Source organism: Mus caroli, chromosome 6, assembly GCF_900094665.2.
Source record: "Mus caroli chromosome 6, CAROLI_EIJ_v1.1, whole genome shotgun sequence".
NCBI classification, from domain to species: domain Eukaryota; kingdom Metazoa; phylum Chordata; class Mammalia; order Rodentia; family Muridae; genus Mus; species Mus caroli.
In genome coordinates, this window is record NC_034575.1 from 135,512,510 (window position 1) to 135,532,110 (window position 19,601).

General features: G+C 42.0%; 1 protein-coding gene across 6 annotated transcripts in view; it reads right to left on the bottom strand.

Annotated features, from left to right (window-relative positions):
• The window catches only part of Eps8 (epidermal growth factor receptor pathway substrate 8), a 173,621-nt gene that overhangs the window by 44,294 nt on the left and 109,726 nt on the right, over nt 1-19,601 (bottom strand). For all 6 annotated transcript variants that reach the window (XM_021164455.2, XM_029478488.1, XM_029478486.1 and 3 more), the window contains 7 exons: nt 18,042-18,118; nt 9,090-9,157; nt 7,928-8,089; nt 7,647-7,796; nt 3,359-3,441; nt 2,680-2,816; nt 78-151 (listed from right to left, as the gene is read on the bottom strand). In XM_021164455.2, coding sequence (XP_021020114.1) covers nt 78-151; nt 2,680-2,816; nt 3,359-3,441; nt 7,647-7,796; nt 7,928-8,089; nt 9,090-9,157; nt 18,042-18,118 — 751 coding nt within the window. The remainder of the gene's footprint in view (nt 1-77; nt 152-2,679; nt 2,817-3,358; nt 3,442-7,646; nt 7,797-7,927; nt 8,090-9,089; nt 9,158-18,041; nt 18,119-19,601) is intronic.

Below are 19,601 nucleotides of genomic sequence, written 5' to 3' on the forward strand. Positions count from 1 at the left end.
TCCTCCTCCTCCTCCTCCTCCTCCTCCTCCCAAAGCAGAAGGGCCAGTGAGCTAAACCTGATTCAGGTGGTACTTACCACATCCCTGTCGATCCGGGCTGCCATCATCTCGGGCGTCTCTTCTTGCTCGTGGTACTGCCGGGGCTTCTCGACTGAAAGGAAAGGAGAATCGTCAGACTTTCCGTGTTTGTTAAGACATTATCAATACAGAAATGAAAATGAGAAGACAATGAGAAAGGAATTCCAGTTGCTGAGCCAGGGAGCTCTCTGGAATAAACAAGCCAAAATGATACTGGTGGCCCCTGAGGTACCTCCTTGCCACAGTTACCAGGAGCACTGGGCACAGCTGGTGGACTGGCCTGCCAGGCTATGCCTCTGGCTGTCCAGCAAGCTTTAGGAATCTCTTGTCTTCCCTGTCGCTGAGCTGGGATTACAGACACGGACTATTCATTCTTCCTGGCTGTTTTACCTGGGCACTGGCAATGCGATTCAGCTCAGCATGCTGGTGTGGCAAGCATTGTACCAACTGAGCTGTCTCCACAGCCTGGGCTGCTAGTCACCCCCCACCCCCACATTCCAACCCTGTGACCACAATAAAAGCAGTGCTGAGAGGGCAGTGATTTCTCAATGGTCGTTGTCAGCCAGCATAAACCCCGCAGCCTTTGGCTCCCTGATCTTAAATCATATGCCTTGAGATAAATACTGAATGCATGTCTCAGAGGCATTCAAAATGTCAAGAAAGCTCGATTGTGAATGTTGATCATGAGACCTCCATCGCAGATTCCTTCCTGAGGTGAGTCAGTCAGCACTATGGTAACTTGGGCAGCTGGTGCGATGTATTTCAGAGTACATTAAATGCAAAGGCATATGGCTGGGGCAGGAGCCATAGATCACAAGGAGTGGAGGGGGAACTCATGAGACATCATCATGACTCACGAGGTTTAGTGCAGAGAACTGACAAGACACACTGCAAACTCGGAATGCCCATTTCTCCTTTATGCCAACGTTGTCCAGACATGGAGCACGGGCGCAAAGAAAAAGGTACCGCTGAGCTACTTGAAACTCCAGTTTTAGCTATAACTGTTCAAGCTCTGCACGGAGCCAAGCTTGGCAGTTGGCTGCTATTTTACACGTGGCTGCTGCTTGCTTGGTACAGTGGACCATGGAAGGCAGGGAACGAAACTAGAACCCGCCATTAGGAACTCCAAAGGGGGTCAAGTGTAGGGCCTCTTGACTACAATCACAGCACTCTGGAAGCTGAGGCAGGGGTGACCAGACTAGCCTGGGCTACATAGTGATCCCCACAACATCCAGGGCTACACAGAAGACTATGCCTCGCAGGAGGAAGACTATGCCTCGCAGGAGGAATAGGTGTCTCCGAGAGACCCCACAACATCTTCTGGGGCATACTGAGCAGAAGATATTTATTTCCAAACCATTCTGGGATCCTGGCTACTACTGCCACCATTTTGCTACACTCACTTTTGGAAGTCAGGGTTACTCTACCTCAGAGTTCTAAGGGGCTGCAGTCAGAGCTGACGAAACCCTCAGAGGGAGCAAAGAGAGCCTCCTTTAGGACATTCCCAACTAAGACCCTCTGGCACTCACACAGAACTTTGTGTGCCATGTCTTGAGTTCTGTTTGAACAATTAGTAAGCTAGAAGTCTGTCCCCTTGTAATTGTAACAGACGGCAATGCCAGGAGTATTTTACACAAAATCTAGTAAGAGCTCAGAAATACCTGAGTGTAAATTCTTGTATTTTAAAATGATATTAGATTTCACATACGTTCCTACAAATCTATTCAGGATATCTCTAACTTAATACGTCTTCTCTTCACGTCAAGTCAGTTTTGACACCTCTCCAACACACACACACACACACAACAACAACAACAACAATTATCCAGACCCCCCCTCCACCAAAACGATACCAACAAAACTCACCTTGGGTTCACAATAAGCACAGATATATCGTAGTCTTTCAAAAAATCATGTTATTTAACCTTTGGATTTACAAAGAAAATTGTTGGAAACACATGTGATTGCTAAAGCAGAAGTCATCAGCGTTCACTGACTGTAAGAGTGACAGCATCACTGGCTTTAGCATTCATAGAAACCTGGGGGTTCATTATGTGCACTTTACAGCTGAGACCAAAGCACAAAGGATGACCTTCCACGGTCATGTGGACACACAGAGCCAGGTCTTATTTCAGGTCTCAATTTTTAGCTCACAAGATGAAAAGTCCCTATCATTAAAGGCACTGCACACTTCAGCATAAGGCATCATAGAGAAACCCGGCTGGAAGCTTCGTCCCTACCTGCAGAATGTATAGTTTCAGAAGGTGCCATTCAGGCTGCTGGGGGAGAAATGTTGAAAACAATCTTGCCAGCGGTGACTCTGTAAGTTACAGTGACCAAGGTGACATCTGGTGCAATAGTCACCTAGACATTACACGAATAACCAGCCAGAAATGAGTGTAGTCCTCATAGAGTATGAAATGGTTGGCATGAATTCTCGTGGATAATAATCTTAACAGCAGCCAAGACTTAACTTTATAACATCTAAGATTTGGTTCTTTAAAGTGAACTTTAATCTGCAAATTAACCTGAGGATCTGAAAGGAGGAATGACCCCATAACTCAAAGTGGATGCTCAGAAGGGGTAGGGCTGGGTACTTACAGTCACCCTGGTCAGCTGCCCAGGCAGACCAGGCTGCTACTCGACTCCTAACGTCCACCTGTGTGACAGTCCCTGGTGGCACAGGGGCAGGAGCTCTGGGAGGAGGAGGGATGCCAGGATCTGCTTTGGCAATCATCCTGAAAATTAAAAACAAATTATCCAACTAGGCTGTTACCATCCCCACGTCTGCTAACAATGGTGCTCCCCACCGGTGCCATTTGCCCTTCAACCTCAGAAGTAACTGTCAGGGAAATCAGAATTCCTGACCAGCTCCGCTGTGCTGTGTCTGCTGGTAAGTTCCTGAGACACAGAAAAAGTAAAATCCCTGGGAAGCGACATTGATTTTTTTTTCTCTAGGTCACATGATATTTGAAAAGCTTGTGGGCATATGGGGAGACCTTGGGTCATCTCTTAAAACACCCCACTTTTTCTTATAACTCTCTGGGACATCTGCAGATGTCTGAGAAGCTGTGTGGGAGACAGAGTTGACACATGGAGAAACAAGAAGGGACAGACATGGACTGGCAAGGCAGCCAGTGCTTAAGTTGTGGTTAAAGGTTGCAATTTAGAAAACGGAATAATTCACCTCCATTGAAAATAACTTCTCTACACCTCAAGAAAAAAACAAAAGTAGGCATACTATCCAATCCCACGCGCTAATGCCATTTGATGCTCTTACCTCAGGGCCTCCGGCCGTCTCTTCTGTTTCCCACCTTTACTGTCACTGATTGCACTTTCAATATCTTCACTAATTAGGTTTGCCTGAAAGGAGAGATGAGTTATCCAGAAGGCCATAGGCTTGTCTGAGCTTTGATATAAAGATTAAGACAGAAAGAAAATACAATTTATATTCACTGTTTGCATCAGTAAGTATCTTGGTGTGATATAAATAGAAAGACTTTTTAGCATCTACCGTAAAAATATGACTCTAGTTTTCAATGGTGTGTTTTATAATGACGGAACTCAAATGCTGATTTCTTTTTCTTTTCTCTTTTGTTGAGACAGGGTTTCTCTCTGTAGCCCTGGCTGTCCTGGAACTCACTCTGTAGACCAGGCTGGCCTCAAACTCAGAAATCTGCCTGCCTCTGCCTCCCGAGTGCCGGGATTGGGTGTGTGCCACCACTGCCCGGCACAAATGTTGATTTTTAAGGTTAATCTACGTCCAGATTCCACTTAAACATTCCTCCCCAAGAGCCCAGTAGAGAATGGCAACTGCAGAAAGGACACAGGTGAGTGTCTGCTCTGTCACAGAGGAAGGATGTAAGAGAGGATGTGCAGGGCTGGGGGATCCTTTCCCCTTTTCCCCATCCACAGGGGGAACCTAGTAACTCACCCAACAATAGCCCGGCCCTACAGAGACACCAGAGCTTAAGGCAAACCTTCTCCTAGGTTAGCGTCTGCAGTATCCCTGGATAGATGCATGGTGAAGGCCGCGTTCCAGCCTTCAAAAGGGAGGTCGTGGAAGGAAGACATTGCGCTTTGCTCTTACATGACACTGGGATTGCCAGATACTTCCTGCCTCTCTCTTATCACTTCCTGCTTCCCATGAAGTGAACAGCAATTCTACCACACTCTTCCTACTACCATAGACTTTCCCACTGCAGGCCCAAAGGCCATGTCCCAAATAACCATGGAACTTCAAAGCCATTAGGAAAACAGACCTTCTCTCTTTGCAAGTTGCTCAGCTCGATGGTTTGCCACTGGGATGGAAAACTCACTCAGCAGTACATTCATAGGCTGAGTCTCAATTCTATATTGTATCCGTTTTGATAATCACTTTATTTTTCTATTTCAGGTAAAAATTAACTATCTGCCACCACAAATTTTCCCATCATATTCCCAACAAGTCCAACGATTAGATTTTCTTGGGAATTCAAGTGAGTTTTGTAGATGAGGTGTCAATTTTTCTTTGTTATGAAATTTATCTGTAGTCTGTAATTATCACTGTATATGAGGATGTTGCTCATGTATTTATCTCCTATTTTTGGGCTTGTGTGCTCTGTGTAATTATGTACATTTTTCTCAGCTATATGAGTCACACATTCTTTAACAGTCAGCACTGGTGAGTATAAAAACTGATGGGAGACCTCAAGATCATATAGTGTGAGAGAAAGTGCACACGTGCACACGGACACACACAAGCATACATGTGACCACCCATATATGAACACTGATTACATAAAAGGAAGTCAGAGGACAACCTCAGGTGATGTTTTTCACCTTTCACCTTGCCAGAGGCAAGGCCCTTTGCTGATTACCCCTACATAAGCTGGTCCAGCTGGTCTGGAGCTCTGAGAAATTCTCCTGTCTCTGCATTCCATCTCTCTGGAGCTGTTGTGAGGATGATAGATACGTACCATCACAGCTGGCTTGACATAGGTTCTGGGGATTTCAACTGCAGTTTATCCACCAAACAGTCTCCCCAGCCCTTGTTTAATCTCCTTTCTAGTTAATTCTCTGAGGGAAACTAGGAGAAGTAGCCTGGCCTACATCATGTTCATGGTGAGGTAACACTGCAATGGACCCCAGTACAGTGTTGCTTCCTTAGAACATTCTAGCCCAACACATTCCAGATGGTCAACTAAGGCCAAAGTCCTCTATTTTATAGAAGATTAAAACTGGAGGTGTCTAGAACCTTGAACTTCTATGAAAAATGTTGCCATCGCTAAAGGAGGCAAATGCACCATGTAGCATCCCATGATAAAAAGTTACACTCAAAAACTGTTATCACAAGATGTTCTACACACAGACTAGTTACAAATCACAGTATCAAGGCACTTGCATTTTTAAATTAGCAAGGAATGCAGGCCTCATGAAAAGAAATGCGGCACAGAGGGTGAGTGTGTTTCCTCATTTTTAGTGGTCTGAGCTATGGTGAGTACAGAGCATTGTCCAGGAAATTCACATGGAGGCATCGTGGTCATGGTCCCCTAGAGAAGGAAAGCCCTTCATTCCATATCGCAGAGGCTGACGTCTGGAACCTTTACAGTAACTCACACTTAAATCAGACTTAAAAGCAGGGATACAAACACAACATTTAAATGCCTTTTGACTCAGTATTTTTCATTGGTTTGTAAGTCTCTGAACTGGGCCAACAAGATGGCTCCCGGTTGAGGACATTTGCTGTTAAGCCTCAGGACCTGAGTTTGATCCCTGGAATTCCCATGGTAGAAGGTGATAACCAATTCCTACAAGTTGCCCTCCGACCTCCGTACATGATATCCCTCTTCAATAAATAAGTACAAAAATTAAAGAACCAAAATCCATTAATAAAATTTTACTTTTTTTCAGAACAAAATATCCACTTCAACATTTTTTTGCTTTAACATATCTAAATCCTCAAAAATCATTAAAATAGTTAAGGAATTCAAAAAATTATAGTCTGTAAAAAGCTGATGAATTTCAAGCTATACGTTACTTAAATAGCACAGTTCTTTCAAGTAAGACTTTTATTATAATCATCTGTGGGATACTTTGAAATTAGGAAAAATTACAGACTATATTGTTAAAGATAATCTGCATCTGCCATGGTTTAATGTCAAAGAAACGCTGATGAGATCAAGTGGGTTTCTTGTGCTGGTCTAAAATGTCTCTACAAGATAAAAGTCACAAGTAACCCAGTGCTCTAGGAGGAGACAAAGGTGGCCAGAGTGAGAACTGTCCCTCCATTCCCTGGTTTTGAACACTGGGTCCCTGTCCCCCACTCCCCCCCCCCNCCCGCCCATAGGGTGCTCACTGGGGAAGAGCTTTGAGATTAAAAGTCTATGGCCACTTTCAGTTGGCTCTCTCTGCTCCTTGCTCCTGCTACCATGCCTGCTGTGTGTTGCCATGACTACCCACCAGGACAGACTCCTGTCCCTCTGGTTCTATCAACTCAAATAAACCCTCTCCTCTCCTAAGTGGATTTTGGTCAGTGTTCTATAACAGCCACAGGAAAGAAACTAAGACAGGCGCCAATCAACCGAAGGAAATTTCTCTTTTAAAGACACCAGCTCAGAAAATAAAGCTATCTAAATGTTGGAGATAAATTCTAAGGTTCAATAAATTATCATCATTGATAAATTACGTGGACTGTGAAACATAGATTTGGGGGTCTCAAGTTTATTATTCTTGCTAACTCTGCCCAGCTATTTCTCATGGTACTTAGGGATCACAAATGCTGAGTAACTTTCCAAGTCCCATAATTAAATGGCAATCTTCCTATCAATACCATGGGGCATTGTAAGGATCTCACTGAAACAATCGATACAAGCTCCGAGGTTAACAAGGAAGAAAAGAGAATTGTAGCATACTTACTGTCTGTCTATTTAGTATATGTGCCACAGAAGCAAGCATAATGCATGATTTTTAATGATCTATTTTTTAATTATATACACAGAGCCCCTGATGAGAATTTCATACACCAGTATACTTTGCAAACAAGATAAACAACACGTATCTATGTTTGTTTGATACTTTTGAGCAGGCTTCTGCCTTGCAGCAATCCTCCTGCCTTACCCTCCTGAATGGTACAAGTAGGGCCCATTTTACTACACCTTGAGTTAAAAAAAAATTAATAAAATTTCCTCTTTTGTTTACCTGATTGGAAATTTATAGAAGACACTTAGGTACTGATTTTCTTCATCACATTCTCAAAATCTTAAATTCTAGCAACTGATAGCTTTATAATCAAGATTGAAAGTTGCAGAATATTGCTCTAAGAGGGTGAGCGAGGAACAGGGACCTGAGATTTGCCTCAGCAGTTGGGAACACTTGCTGTTCTTGCAAAGGATGGGAATTTGGCACCAAGCACCCACATCATGCTTCTCGAATTTATAATCCCAGCTCACCTTCTTCTGACCTCACTGGGCATTCGTGTATAAACACACATACACACATACACACACACACACACACACACACACACACACCAAAAAAAAAAAAAAAAAAAAACCACTAGAATTAATGGGAGGCTGAGGCACTCTTACCTTAACCTCATCACATTGGAAAAGGTGAAGGTCTGGCTTGCTCTGCGTTGGCTCTTTGCATACCAAGGCGAGAATGGAGTCATAGCTGCATGCATGCACCACTGCTTGACAATGCGAGATTGTGTTTAGAGGAAAATTCTCCAATTCATTCTGTATAAAATGAGTAAATATTTGACAGTGTTAAACCATCACTTGTGTCCCAAGACTCTGTCCTGACTGCACACGTTGGTATTGGTGGTGAACTCTTGAAGGGTAAAGTGGCATAAACCTCCCCGACTTGCCTTTGACTCTAAGTCAATCAGGCTCACAGCTCTGTCATCCACTTGGAGAATCATATCTTGAGTCCACACTTTGCCCTTGGCATCCAGCAACTTCAGCTTTCTTATTCCATCCTCGACAGTGATCATTGCATCTTTCCGATCCAGCACGAAGGTGGTCAAGTGCTTATGATGTTCAAAAAAAAAAAGGGGGGGGGCAGAAAAGAAAAACTTTGAACATACAAATAAAACCCTCTCCATAGGTATTTTCCAAAAGGAGGAATAATTTGCATAACAGAAGTCAGTTAGAAGAACCAAAGGCTTGACACAACACACTACAACAACCTCAGTTACTCCACTGACAGGGTGGAGTTGAGTGGCCTTTTTTTTTGTTGAACACAGAAAACAATGCCTTGATTTGTATAATCACTGAACCTGTGTCATGCTGTGTCATGTGGGGCTGCAACAGCATAGTATTAAGACAAGTTCTTAGCAATGAAACATAAATAGCATTTCCTTACATTAATGACCCCACCCCTGTTACTCAGAGAGCTATTTCAATGCTGCACAGGAAAACAGAATGTCCAGAGGCAGCTACAACCTGGACAGCCACTCGGAGCCTCAGCTAGGGTTCTGGTCTCTAACAACTGACCCATTTGCCCTCTCCTGAAAACACTTTACTGAAAAACAGTGGTTCAGTTTTAATTAAGCATGCTTGAGATGAGCAACAAACTGAAAACAGCAACTTAAAGATGACGTCCCTGCTTACATGTTTTCCGCTATAAACAGGGGTCGTTGTGATTCCAATTAAGAGCAAATATCTTACAAACTAAAATAGAAACTAGGGTTTAATGAAAGCTAGTGATGACACCAGATAAAACTAAATATAAAACAGAGCTGCTTGGTGCATCATAGCTTAATGACAGTGTGAAACGGAAGCCTTTCTCCTGTTTTAATTGGGCTCACAATGGCCAGCAAATACGTTATTATTTCAATCTATTTTGAAACACAAATTCTCACCTGTAGCATCTCAGTTTCACAAAAGAAAGAAAACATCTTAAAGGAAGGCCCATACAACTTAAAACACATCCTATTTAAATGAAAAGAAACACAGCTCTTATTTTGCTCCTAATTTGTATGTTCCTTGAGAGTCACAATCAGTATTGGCAAGAGCAAAGCTTCTTACTTCCACGCGGTACTGGGACACGTCCGACACACTGCTGACACTGTCTCGGGCATAGTTCTTCCTTTGTTCTGAAAGGTAAGTGTTGAGAAGCCATTATTTATCTACTCATGGCTTGAGTTCATAGGTTGGAGTCACACGGCACCTCTGAAGCAAGTCTACCTCACATATGAATGCGGTAGCTGTCAAGTCCCCACTGTGAATTCTGTCTGAAAGTACTCATTACTCACAGGCCAGCCCAAGGTCATGAGAAAAACTAACGGTGCGCAGGAACCTTTGGGCCCAACTTAAGTCCTTGGGTTCCAAAGGTCAAGATTATAAATTTCCTAGGTTTTAAAGAATTTTTAAAATTGTATGTATGCAGGTATGTGAGTGAGAATCCATGCCAGAGCCCAAAGAAGAGCTGGATCCTCTGCAGCATCCTCTGCGAGTACAGGCAGTTGGGACCTGTCCAGTGTAAGTGCTGGGAACTGAACTCTGACTGTCCACAAGGACAATGCACACATTTAACCACAAAGCCAACCCTCTAGCAGCTCCTACACTGTAAGTGGTCTAAGAGGGAAAAAGTCGTCTAATGTATAGGGTTTTATTAATCAGGAACCTACTATTTATAAAATGTTTTTTTTTTAAAGTTTCCAAATTTCATCTGTTGTTGCACTTAGGTCAAAACACAAGAGCAGATGCTGTCATAGTTACTGTACTGCATAAAGGGGATGCCCTGCTAACACAGACACCAGGAGGACCTCCTTTCACAACATCCAAATGGGGGACGATGTGAGAGGGGATTCCATACTGATTCAAACACGAGGATTGTCACCAATATTAACCACGGTCACACATCAAGAGAATACACAAACGAGAGACTCAGAATGACAGACACAAACTAGAAGGGAAAAGGAGGCAGCTAAGGAAGCAGCGGCTGCATCCAACCACTCAACAGGCAGAAGGGGCCTTTCTTTTTAAGATACTGCAAAAGCAAAAATAAAATTTTTTTTAAATTATCAATATTTGATATTTGTTAATTTCCAAGCAAGGGACTGATTTGGAAAGTCAGGATTGCTTTATTTCTTCTCGGGCAGAATTCTTGGATGGAAAGAACCTTGTGTTATCAGGGGACTCCTTGCTTCTAAATCTAGCTTTGAGTTTATCCCTAAGTAAGAAACTAGGTTTAGGTAAGATTATTAATGTTCCGGGTCTTGGAGAATTTACTGCAAAATACTAGGTTAAACAAGTTAAATGTAAAGTAGCCTAAAGCCTTAAAGCTTTGGCAAACTTAAACATTCATCTTAGGTTGTGTACGTAGGAGTGTACATGTGGAAAATATGTCATATGTATTTATCCATCCACACACACACATATATATGTGTGTGTATACATATGTATATATGTGTGTGTATATACATATATGTGTATGTATGTATATATGTATATATGTATATGTATATATATGGATGGATAGATACATGGATACATAGAGATGTCATATGACATATTTATGATATATATTCATATATAAAAATATATGTATATCTATAGATAAACAATAGGCATGTATTTTCTATCAGCCAGCATTTTCTAACTATAAACATGTTTCTTTCTACTCTTAGGCGCCCCTACACTGAAAGGGTCTGCAAAACTTGAAGACCAAGCAGAAAAGTATAAATTAGATATTCAGACCCTAAACAGTAGAATCGAATGTTTTTAAAAACACGATGAATGACGGATTTACAAATATATGGAAACAAGGATCTTCCCACTTATATTTATCCGGAAGACCCCGTGCTCCTCTTGACACCCCTTGCATTGAGCTCACAGCGATGTGGTCTATTCTGGTTTTGCGTTTGCAGCACTAAAATGATTCAGCAAAAGCACACCACCACACACAGTTCAACCTTGGCTACCTTTCTTTTTTTGTTTGGATGACGATCTGAAGAAGTACGCTCCGTCTGTTCCTACCAAAATAATGTGGTCAAAAGAAAGAGCTGGCTTCTCCTACAGTTTTCCCCAGCATTTGAAGCCCCCAGTTTCCCTTGTAACTATATCTCACATGTAAAGCAAGCAGCTTTTCTACTCGCCGAGGATCAATGTGAGTTACTAATATGTGGACGCCTGTTCTTGGGAAAACCCTCTGATACACATGGGACACAATGCATAACTCATGAGGACATCTGGCAAGAGCACTACTTCGAAATGACAGGTTCCTCAGCTTCTCACTCAACTCTCCGGAGCAGGAGAGTGGCTGTCGTCCTCTGATCTGACCTGTGGATAGCAGAGGACATGGCCTCGATTGCCATGGTACCCGATGACGAGGTGATATGGTGGCTCCAAGATGTTCGAATGCTTGACGGGGTCTTCCAGATAAAAATGATTAGCAAACACAGGTGAAGGGCCAGAATATTGCACGAGGTTTGTGTTACAAAGAAGAAGAGAAAGTGTACCCCCCAGGTGTCAGAACACACAGTATCTTAACCCCAAGAAGACATAATTTACAGGAGCAGAAAATGATTAACATGATGGCCACTGATCCCTCTGACCACCAGATGGTGAGCTATTGTCCCTAATATTTCTAACTTGATTTTTTCTTTTCTTTCTTTCTTTTTTTTTGTACCATGCTTCACAATGAATAAGATGTATGCCACTGAAAAGTACCTTCAAAGGACCCTAAAATATATTAATGTCATAAAAATGATTTAGAAAGAATATCATTCAGGTGATATAAAGTCAAGAGATACAGTTCACTATTAAATTTTAATAGGCAAGTTTGAAAGGACACACCTGAAAGTCAATTATAGTGTCTTTTGATGAGAATCCTATGCACGTCTAGGTTCAGTGGTAAATAGCATTCTGGCTCCTAAGCTGGAAACCTTACAAAGCTCTGCAACAGCTTGAGAAGAGAAGCGTGAATGGAGGCCTTCAATGAAGCTATCAAGAGGAAGCCACAGAAAACCAGTCCTTTCTCTAACACTGGTTCTGATCCTTGGCTGCCTATGACTGTGGTTTGCTAAAGCCACTTTGTGGGCCCCATCCTAAAAATTCCCCTGTACTAGACTAGGGTTCATCGGGCCGCTGGGGTTTATAAGGCTCCCGGACCCTCTGGGATGTGGAGCTTGGGATATAAGCTTCTACTCCAGAACCCATGAAAACACCACCTTGTCTGCAGTGTGCCCCGAGAGTCAACGCTGCCATTCGTGTTAGGATGCAAGAACAGACAAATGACACATTAACCAATAAATAAAGCTACGTGTGGAGTTTTGCGTTTCTCAACTCCCCTTACAAAACCCAGCATCTCTCCATCATCCTTTCTGCTTTCTTCCCCCTCCCCACTTTCTTCTCTGTCTCAAAATAAAATCATACCTAGGATTTTCTTTGGATAACACTAGCTGTATTTCTTTTTTTCTTTTCTTTTCTTTTTTTTTCTCCTAGGCTTAATCCCATGGAGCAAAACACACAAACATATTCTGACAGATTAGATTCAATAACCAATGAGAAAAGTTCTTAGCAGGTCATCTTAGCACTAAGCTAATATGCTCTTACACAAACTACCAGCCAACTTTGGGGTCAGAAACTACAATTTCACTTAACTGTTTAGTTTGTACAACTGCACCTCCTCAGATAAATTGGCATTGGTCCTGGCATCTTTTTTTGCTCTAGATGGCAACATTTCAAAGGGTTAAAATTCAGACACAGCAGTTGAGACTGAAAACTTTCAATTTTTCATTCTCTAAAAGTAAGACAATTAATCAGAAAACACAACAAAGAGCAGCTGTGGGTAATGTCTTTATCTAAATAAAGCTAAACGCTACGGTTTATATGGCTGTATTCTTTAGCAACAGCAACAAAATACAATCAGCAAAAACTCTAAAAAGCTCAGGAAGTCCCTGAAACTGACCAGATTTGCTAGGCCCCTCCCTATCAAAGTAAGCAATAAAGGTTCAGAGTCACTCTCAGAGGAGCAAAGCTGAGCTGCAAAGATGCCTGTGAGACCAGACCAGCTGACTGGAAGAAGCAGAGACTAGCTAAACTGCCCGGAAGAGGTTTAGATCAGCTGAGGAAAGGACATTTCAACTTGAGTCACTTGCAGGCTGTGCAGTGTGCTCCAGGTTCCCACCTTGGTAAACTGTCAAGCATGCTGGTGTGGGCTTTGGTTATAAAGCTCTTTGAGTTATTTCTGCTTCTGTAAATGACCCCCCTCACCCATATTCCTGTAAGTGACCTCAGTAAAACTCATGGTTCCCCAAGCTGGATTTCGATGGTAGTATCTGCACTTTGGTCTGGCGTAGGATCCCTATCTGGTGTGCATAGACATGTGTGCTGCATCTCCCCAGGAAAAAGTTTCCCATAGGTGAAACAACAGTACCACATACGTGCCTCATGCCTGCACAGCCTAGAGGAGGATCTCTTGGTATTGGAGTGGCTGTGAGCCAGTACGTGGGTCCTGGGAATTGAAGCTGGGTCCTCTGCAAGAGCAGCAAGTGCTCTTGATCCCTGGGCCACCTTTCCAGTCCCAGGGCGTCTACCTTGTTCATATTACTGAAACTTCTGATTCACTTGCTTTGTCACAGCCTAACCCGAGACATAGTGACCTGTCTTTAGTGAATGAAAGACATTGAAGGTCACGTGCTACTTTAAAATAGTGCCCCACATCATTATTAAACCTTAAAAGTTCTTGTGCACATAAAGGGAGAGTGGTGGCAAGGGTAACAGTCAGAGGCCAGCTGGAGAAGCCCATTTTCTCCAGTCACCGTGTAGATCCCCAGGATCAAACTCAGATCCTCGGGCGTGGCCGGGAGCTTGCACCTGCCGAGCCATGGCTCTGCCCCACAAATTAGGAATCTTCTTGACATGGTAGGTATTCGTTCTTTCTCATCTTATTTCTGAAGGCATTACTTTGCATTCTCCTGTTACCACCAAGCTCCTAGCAGTTCATTCATTCTTTATATCCATTTTACAAGTAGTTATTGAGCAGAGGTTATGCTAATGACTAAGTTGGTTATGCTAATCACTAAGCACAGGGAAGCCTGCGGTGAACAAGTCAAATAGAAGCCGCCTTCATGGGCTGATTGTGTGATTGTGTACATTAGATTCACACTGCTTTTTTTTTTTTTTTTTTTTTTATAATATCCACATACTCTCGCCTATATCGTCTGAAAAATACTATAATGGACTTCTCAGAGCATGGTTCAAGGCTCAGGCCCTCTGTGAAACCCTGCTGACCACGCCCCTGCTAGCCATGCTCTGCTAGCCACGCCCCTGCTGGCCACACCCCATCAAGCAAAACTGCTATGTACTTTCTGGCATCCAAGCAGACTTGAAAAACTTTCCCATGAATATTTTATTTGACTAGAATTAATATTATATTACTATATTTATAGTACCTTATATAGTAATACATCTGTGGTATATTTAGTAGTAAATTTAATTAATATTTTGTTAGCCTTTACTACCATACTTTTCTTCTATATAGGGATAGACAGGTTTCTCAGCAACATTTGACAAGAGGCTATCTTAACTACAATGTATACTTTGGGTATCTTTGTTGAGACTCAGATCACTGTAGCCCTGTGGGATTTACCTCTGGTTTTTTTATTCTACTCCATTGGGTCACATGTCTGGATTTGTTACTATGGCTCTATAGTATAATTTGAATTCGAGAATTGCATTATCTCTAGCTGGATTTTTTTTCCTCAGGACTGCTTGGTCTACTTGGAGCCTTTGGTGCTTCCATATACATCTTAGGATTATCTCTTCCATGTCTTTGAAGAATGACGTTGGAGTCTGGATGGGGATTGAAGTGAATTCAACGATGCTTTAGGTACATTCCCAACAATAATTCTGCCAATCTATGAACATGGAATGTCTTCTAATGCCTTCTTCAATGTTTTTTTCTTCAGTGCCTTAAAGTTTTCATTGTAGAAGTTGTTCACTTGCCTGCTTTAGTGATCTTGGCTATTTACTTTTATCTGTGAGGACATTGCTAGTGGGATTATTTTCCCAACTTATTTCCCAGCATATTCATTATTGATGTATAGAAGAGTAACTGATTTTGCATTCTGCTGCTGTAAGAGTTTACTCTTAGAGGCAGTAGGGTCTTTTCAGCCCAAAAGGATTCCCTGCTTTCTTCCTGTTGCATGTATGTCCTTCCTTCTTTTATCTTGCCTTACCTTACTGTGAATGACGTTGGTGGATTTTGATAAAGGCTTAATCTGTACCTACTGAGATAGTTACGTATCTCCCCCACTCTGCACATGTGCTGTCTTCCATTTATGGGTGACATGTAATGAAACATCCTGACACTTCAGAAATGGAACCAACATAGCCATGGGTTAGGATATTTTCACTGTGCTGCTGAATTCTATTTGGCAAGTATTTTATTGAGAATTTCTGGATCTATGTTCATCAAGGGAACTGATTTATAGTTCCATTTCTGTTATGTCCTTCTCCAATTTTATTATCAGAATAATACTGACTTCATAAAAAGAGTTTGATAGTGTTCTTTCTCTTTCTGCTTAGGGGGCAGCATGCGGGAGCCTTTTAAGGGCTAATAGAACTCAGAAGTGAACCCAATAATGCATTCCTGGGCTCTCTTCTGCTTGAAGACTTGAAAATGGCTTCGAACTTATTGTTCTCTCTCTCTCTCTCTCTCTCTCTCTCTCTCTCTCTCTCTCTCTCTCTCTCTCTCTATATATATGTGTGTGTGTGTGTGTGTGTGTGTTTCTGTCTGTGTCTGTATTTAAGTGGTTCAGTTGTTCACATCCCCTTGGTTCAACTTGGATATGTGGTCATATATGTTAAGAAACAGTTCCTGCTAGTCTATCTCACCAAAGCTCACACTAGCAATGACAATCTGTCATTTATCTTTGAACTGAGTTAGGAATTCATGGAAACAGAGATGATGATGATGATGATCCAGCATACCAATGGATTTAATAAATATCCATCTAGAAATGTCAGGTTGAAGGGATTATTTAATCCTTACAAAAACCATTTCATCCTTCAAGCCAGTCTCCACACTACAAGACCCTTGGATCAGACATTACTACTGGTCCTATTCTGAACACATATTTATCACAAAATAAGTAGGTGCTGAATGCACCCTCTATATACAAGCCACAAGTGACTAAGCTGTGGTAAGAATGTCCCAATGTGGTTATTACCCACAGACACATGGCACTCTGAAAAATCAGAGGAACCTCCTTTTCCAATGAATAGGCTCCCAGCAGCTCAAGGGGCTGAGAGCAAGGATGGGCTACTGTTCAGCTTTATACAAGCCACATCCTGAAAGGCTCAGGGAACCTCGTGGGAAAGGGAAAGGAAGAAATGTAAGATGTGGATGGCAGAGAAAAGCACTGTGAAATGCCATCCAACTCCATCTCCTGTGAAAGACACGGCCACTGCAATCACAGACTCATGGCAACTGCTACCGACTGCACTGAGTCTGCACAAGAACAGGCCTGTCAACAGTCCGGCATGGATGGAGGAGGGACTCGGGGGAACTCAGCCCTCACTAATAAACTGCTGGCTCCCAATAAATCTGGGGAGATGTGGAGTCACTGCCTTCTATCGCACATCCACTGGTGACTGCAGCAGGCTCCAGCGGATAGTTCCAATTCATGTGAATGGCTCTGGTTAAACTAAACAAAACAACCAAAGACATAGACCTGGGGAAAGGACATCTAGGGAGTGTGGAGGATAGAGATGGGAGGGAAAAGGGGGTGGAATGACCAGAATACATTATAGACATGTACACGACTGTCAAAGAGTCAACTTAATAATAAAAAAGGTCTCAATTATAATACACAGAAAATTAAGAGCAGCATTACTGACATTCTCATAGCCACTGAAAAACACATTTATATGTGGAAGTAAATCCATTTTATGAATGCATGACTTGAGTTGTAAAGTCAACTCACTAATATAGGTCAAAACAAATCAGTAAACTTTAGGACTGGTGAGTCTTACCACCAAACTCATAAACCTAGCAATGTATAATAATTCCCAAATTTAGAAAATGCTATTTTTCCTATAATACACAGTAACAATGATGATAAGCCTAATGATAGGAAATATTTACAGCGGTGTCTGCTCCTACACTACTTTGGAAACAGTGTACTCTAATTTATTTAGTTCTCATTACAGTGTTTCCAGATAGCAACCTGGGAAAGATGAGCAAAACAAGGTACAAGCAGGTGAAGTCACTTGCTCAAGGTCACTCAGTCACTCTGTGGTAGGACTCTGCTTGGCCATGGGAATCTGGCTACCAATCATGTTTTTATCTTGATTTATTTATTGCTATACAATAAGGAAAGGCCATACAAATCCTCTACAAACATTAACCTTCCCTAGTGTATGTGCATGCCTCAAGAGTCTTCAATTTCATTTTCAGAAGCTGGTAGTATACTTTAGCTATAAAAAAAAAAAATAGTAAGCAGGGCTGAGGTTGTAGTTCATGGGTAGAGTGGTGTCTAGCATGCACAAAGCCCTGGCGTCAGTCCCAAGGACAAAACAAATGGGACATGGTGGCATATGACCGCAAAGGTTAGGACTCAGGAGGTAGAGGGAGGAGAATTCATAGTTCAAGATTATCCTTGGCTACATAATGAGGTCAAAGCCACCTGGGAAAAGGTGCATCACTCAGGAGCGCTCAGTCATCAGCCTACTTAGCCACAAAGAGCAGCACACAGAGCACATTGCAAATAGCACAGAGGGGGATCCCACTTGAGGCCTCAGTACCCAGCACTGACCTTCTTAAAGCTCTCAGTACATTTCAGCCACAGGACATATGAAGAAGGAAGAGCTCATAGCTCTGGCTATGTAAAGATTCTAAAACGGCCATTACCTAGCTAGCTCTGTCATTTTAAATGTTCCAACCAGTTAAGCGTTTGAACAGTAACCTTAAAACATGCAAACCTCTCAGGAGTGAGACATAGACAGCACCCATCACATAGCCGTACATACCATAAAGGGCCTTTGCACTTGTTCTTGAGCTGTGTTCTCTGTCCATCTGGGAGTAGGGTGGTGAAGATCCGTAACCACTGAAATAATAATAAACAAACAAAAAATGTTCATCGTCATGAGTTAAAGTCCATAGTAGGTAACGAAACTCAGAACCAAGACTTTGAAATGTTGATGTGCTATAAGCACCAACTGTTTTCTTCAAAACATACTGAGTTTACGCTAGCTGAAGTAGCTAGCCAATAGGAGCAAGTTTCTGCTCAGGTGAGTCATGAATAAACAGAAATATAAATCAGGTGGTGCCACTGAGGACTACAGTGCCAGCCTCAGGCAACCCTCAATGCCCAGTAAGGACTACAGCAGAGAATTCAACAGGGCTTGCCTCCACCTTATTAGAATACAGACCCTTGCTCCCATTCTGTCTGACATTGTTGTTACAGTTCCCCGGTGACGGCAGCTATAGTAGAATAAATACTGTTTTCTTAATCTAAATAAAATATCATTGGTAAATCTAACCTGCTTTGTCATATAACTGGCCTCTTTTGCTGATGTTATAAACACTGATAAACAGTGTTATAAACAGTCATTATAAACAGTGATATAAACACTGGTTTGTTCCCATTTAATCAGTAAATATTTATTAAGGTTCAAAACCTAGAACAGAGAGGATAGGAAGAGCGGGTAGGTACTATCCATAAGACAAGCAATCAGAAGAATCACAACAGACCAATACCTGAATAAAATTAATGAACTTGACATCCACTATCAAGGAATGACTGATTTTTCTAAAATCAGGATATATAAGATTTTCCTACCACATTGACATTCAAGGAGAATTCAGGATAACAGGAAGACACTGGTTGGCAGGTGGAGCATCAATCTTGGAACCAGGAGGTGGAGAACTAACTCCAGAATGAGTAGAGAATGATGGAGCAGTCACTTGATGTGGCATGCCCAGGACAGAGGAATAACCAGAGAAGTAAAGAAGATGGCTTACATCCTGTTTTATAATTAAATGTAGTTCCCTACATACAGTAAATATTATCTAACAAATGTCCAGTGGAGTATATGTCACAATGGTGGATATGAGAAAGCCATATTGTTCTGGCCACAGAAGGTAACAGACACTCAACTTGGGCCTGTGGTTTCAACTGATACGGGGGTGGGGGTGGGGGTTGGGGGTGGGGTGAGGCATCTTGTCTTTGTCCTGTGTTGTTGTATACAATGGCAAATACCTATATAGTATACACTAAATGCTCTTGAACTTTTACAAATAACGTAAAGCTCTATACAAATAACAACAGAATGTTCCAGAGACACCCAAAGCTCTGAAGTATAATACATACTTGATGACAAAAGATAGCAAGACATAAAATTCCAACCTATAATACCTTCCAATGACATGACAGTTTCCTCAGGGCTAGTGTTTTCTGGATGTTTGAAAATAATCGTTTTTGGTAATAACATGGGTTAGTAATAAAAAGGAGACCACTTCTGAATGAATTAGGAATGGGTTGAAAAAGAGGTAAGTAGTATTTTCATTAAAAATGTATTTTAAACTAG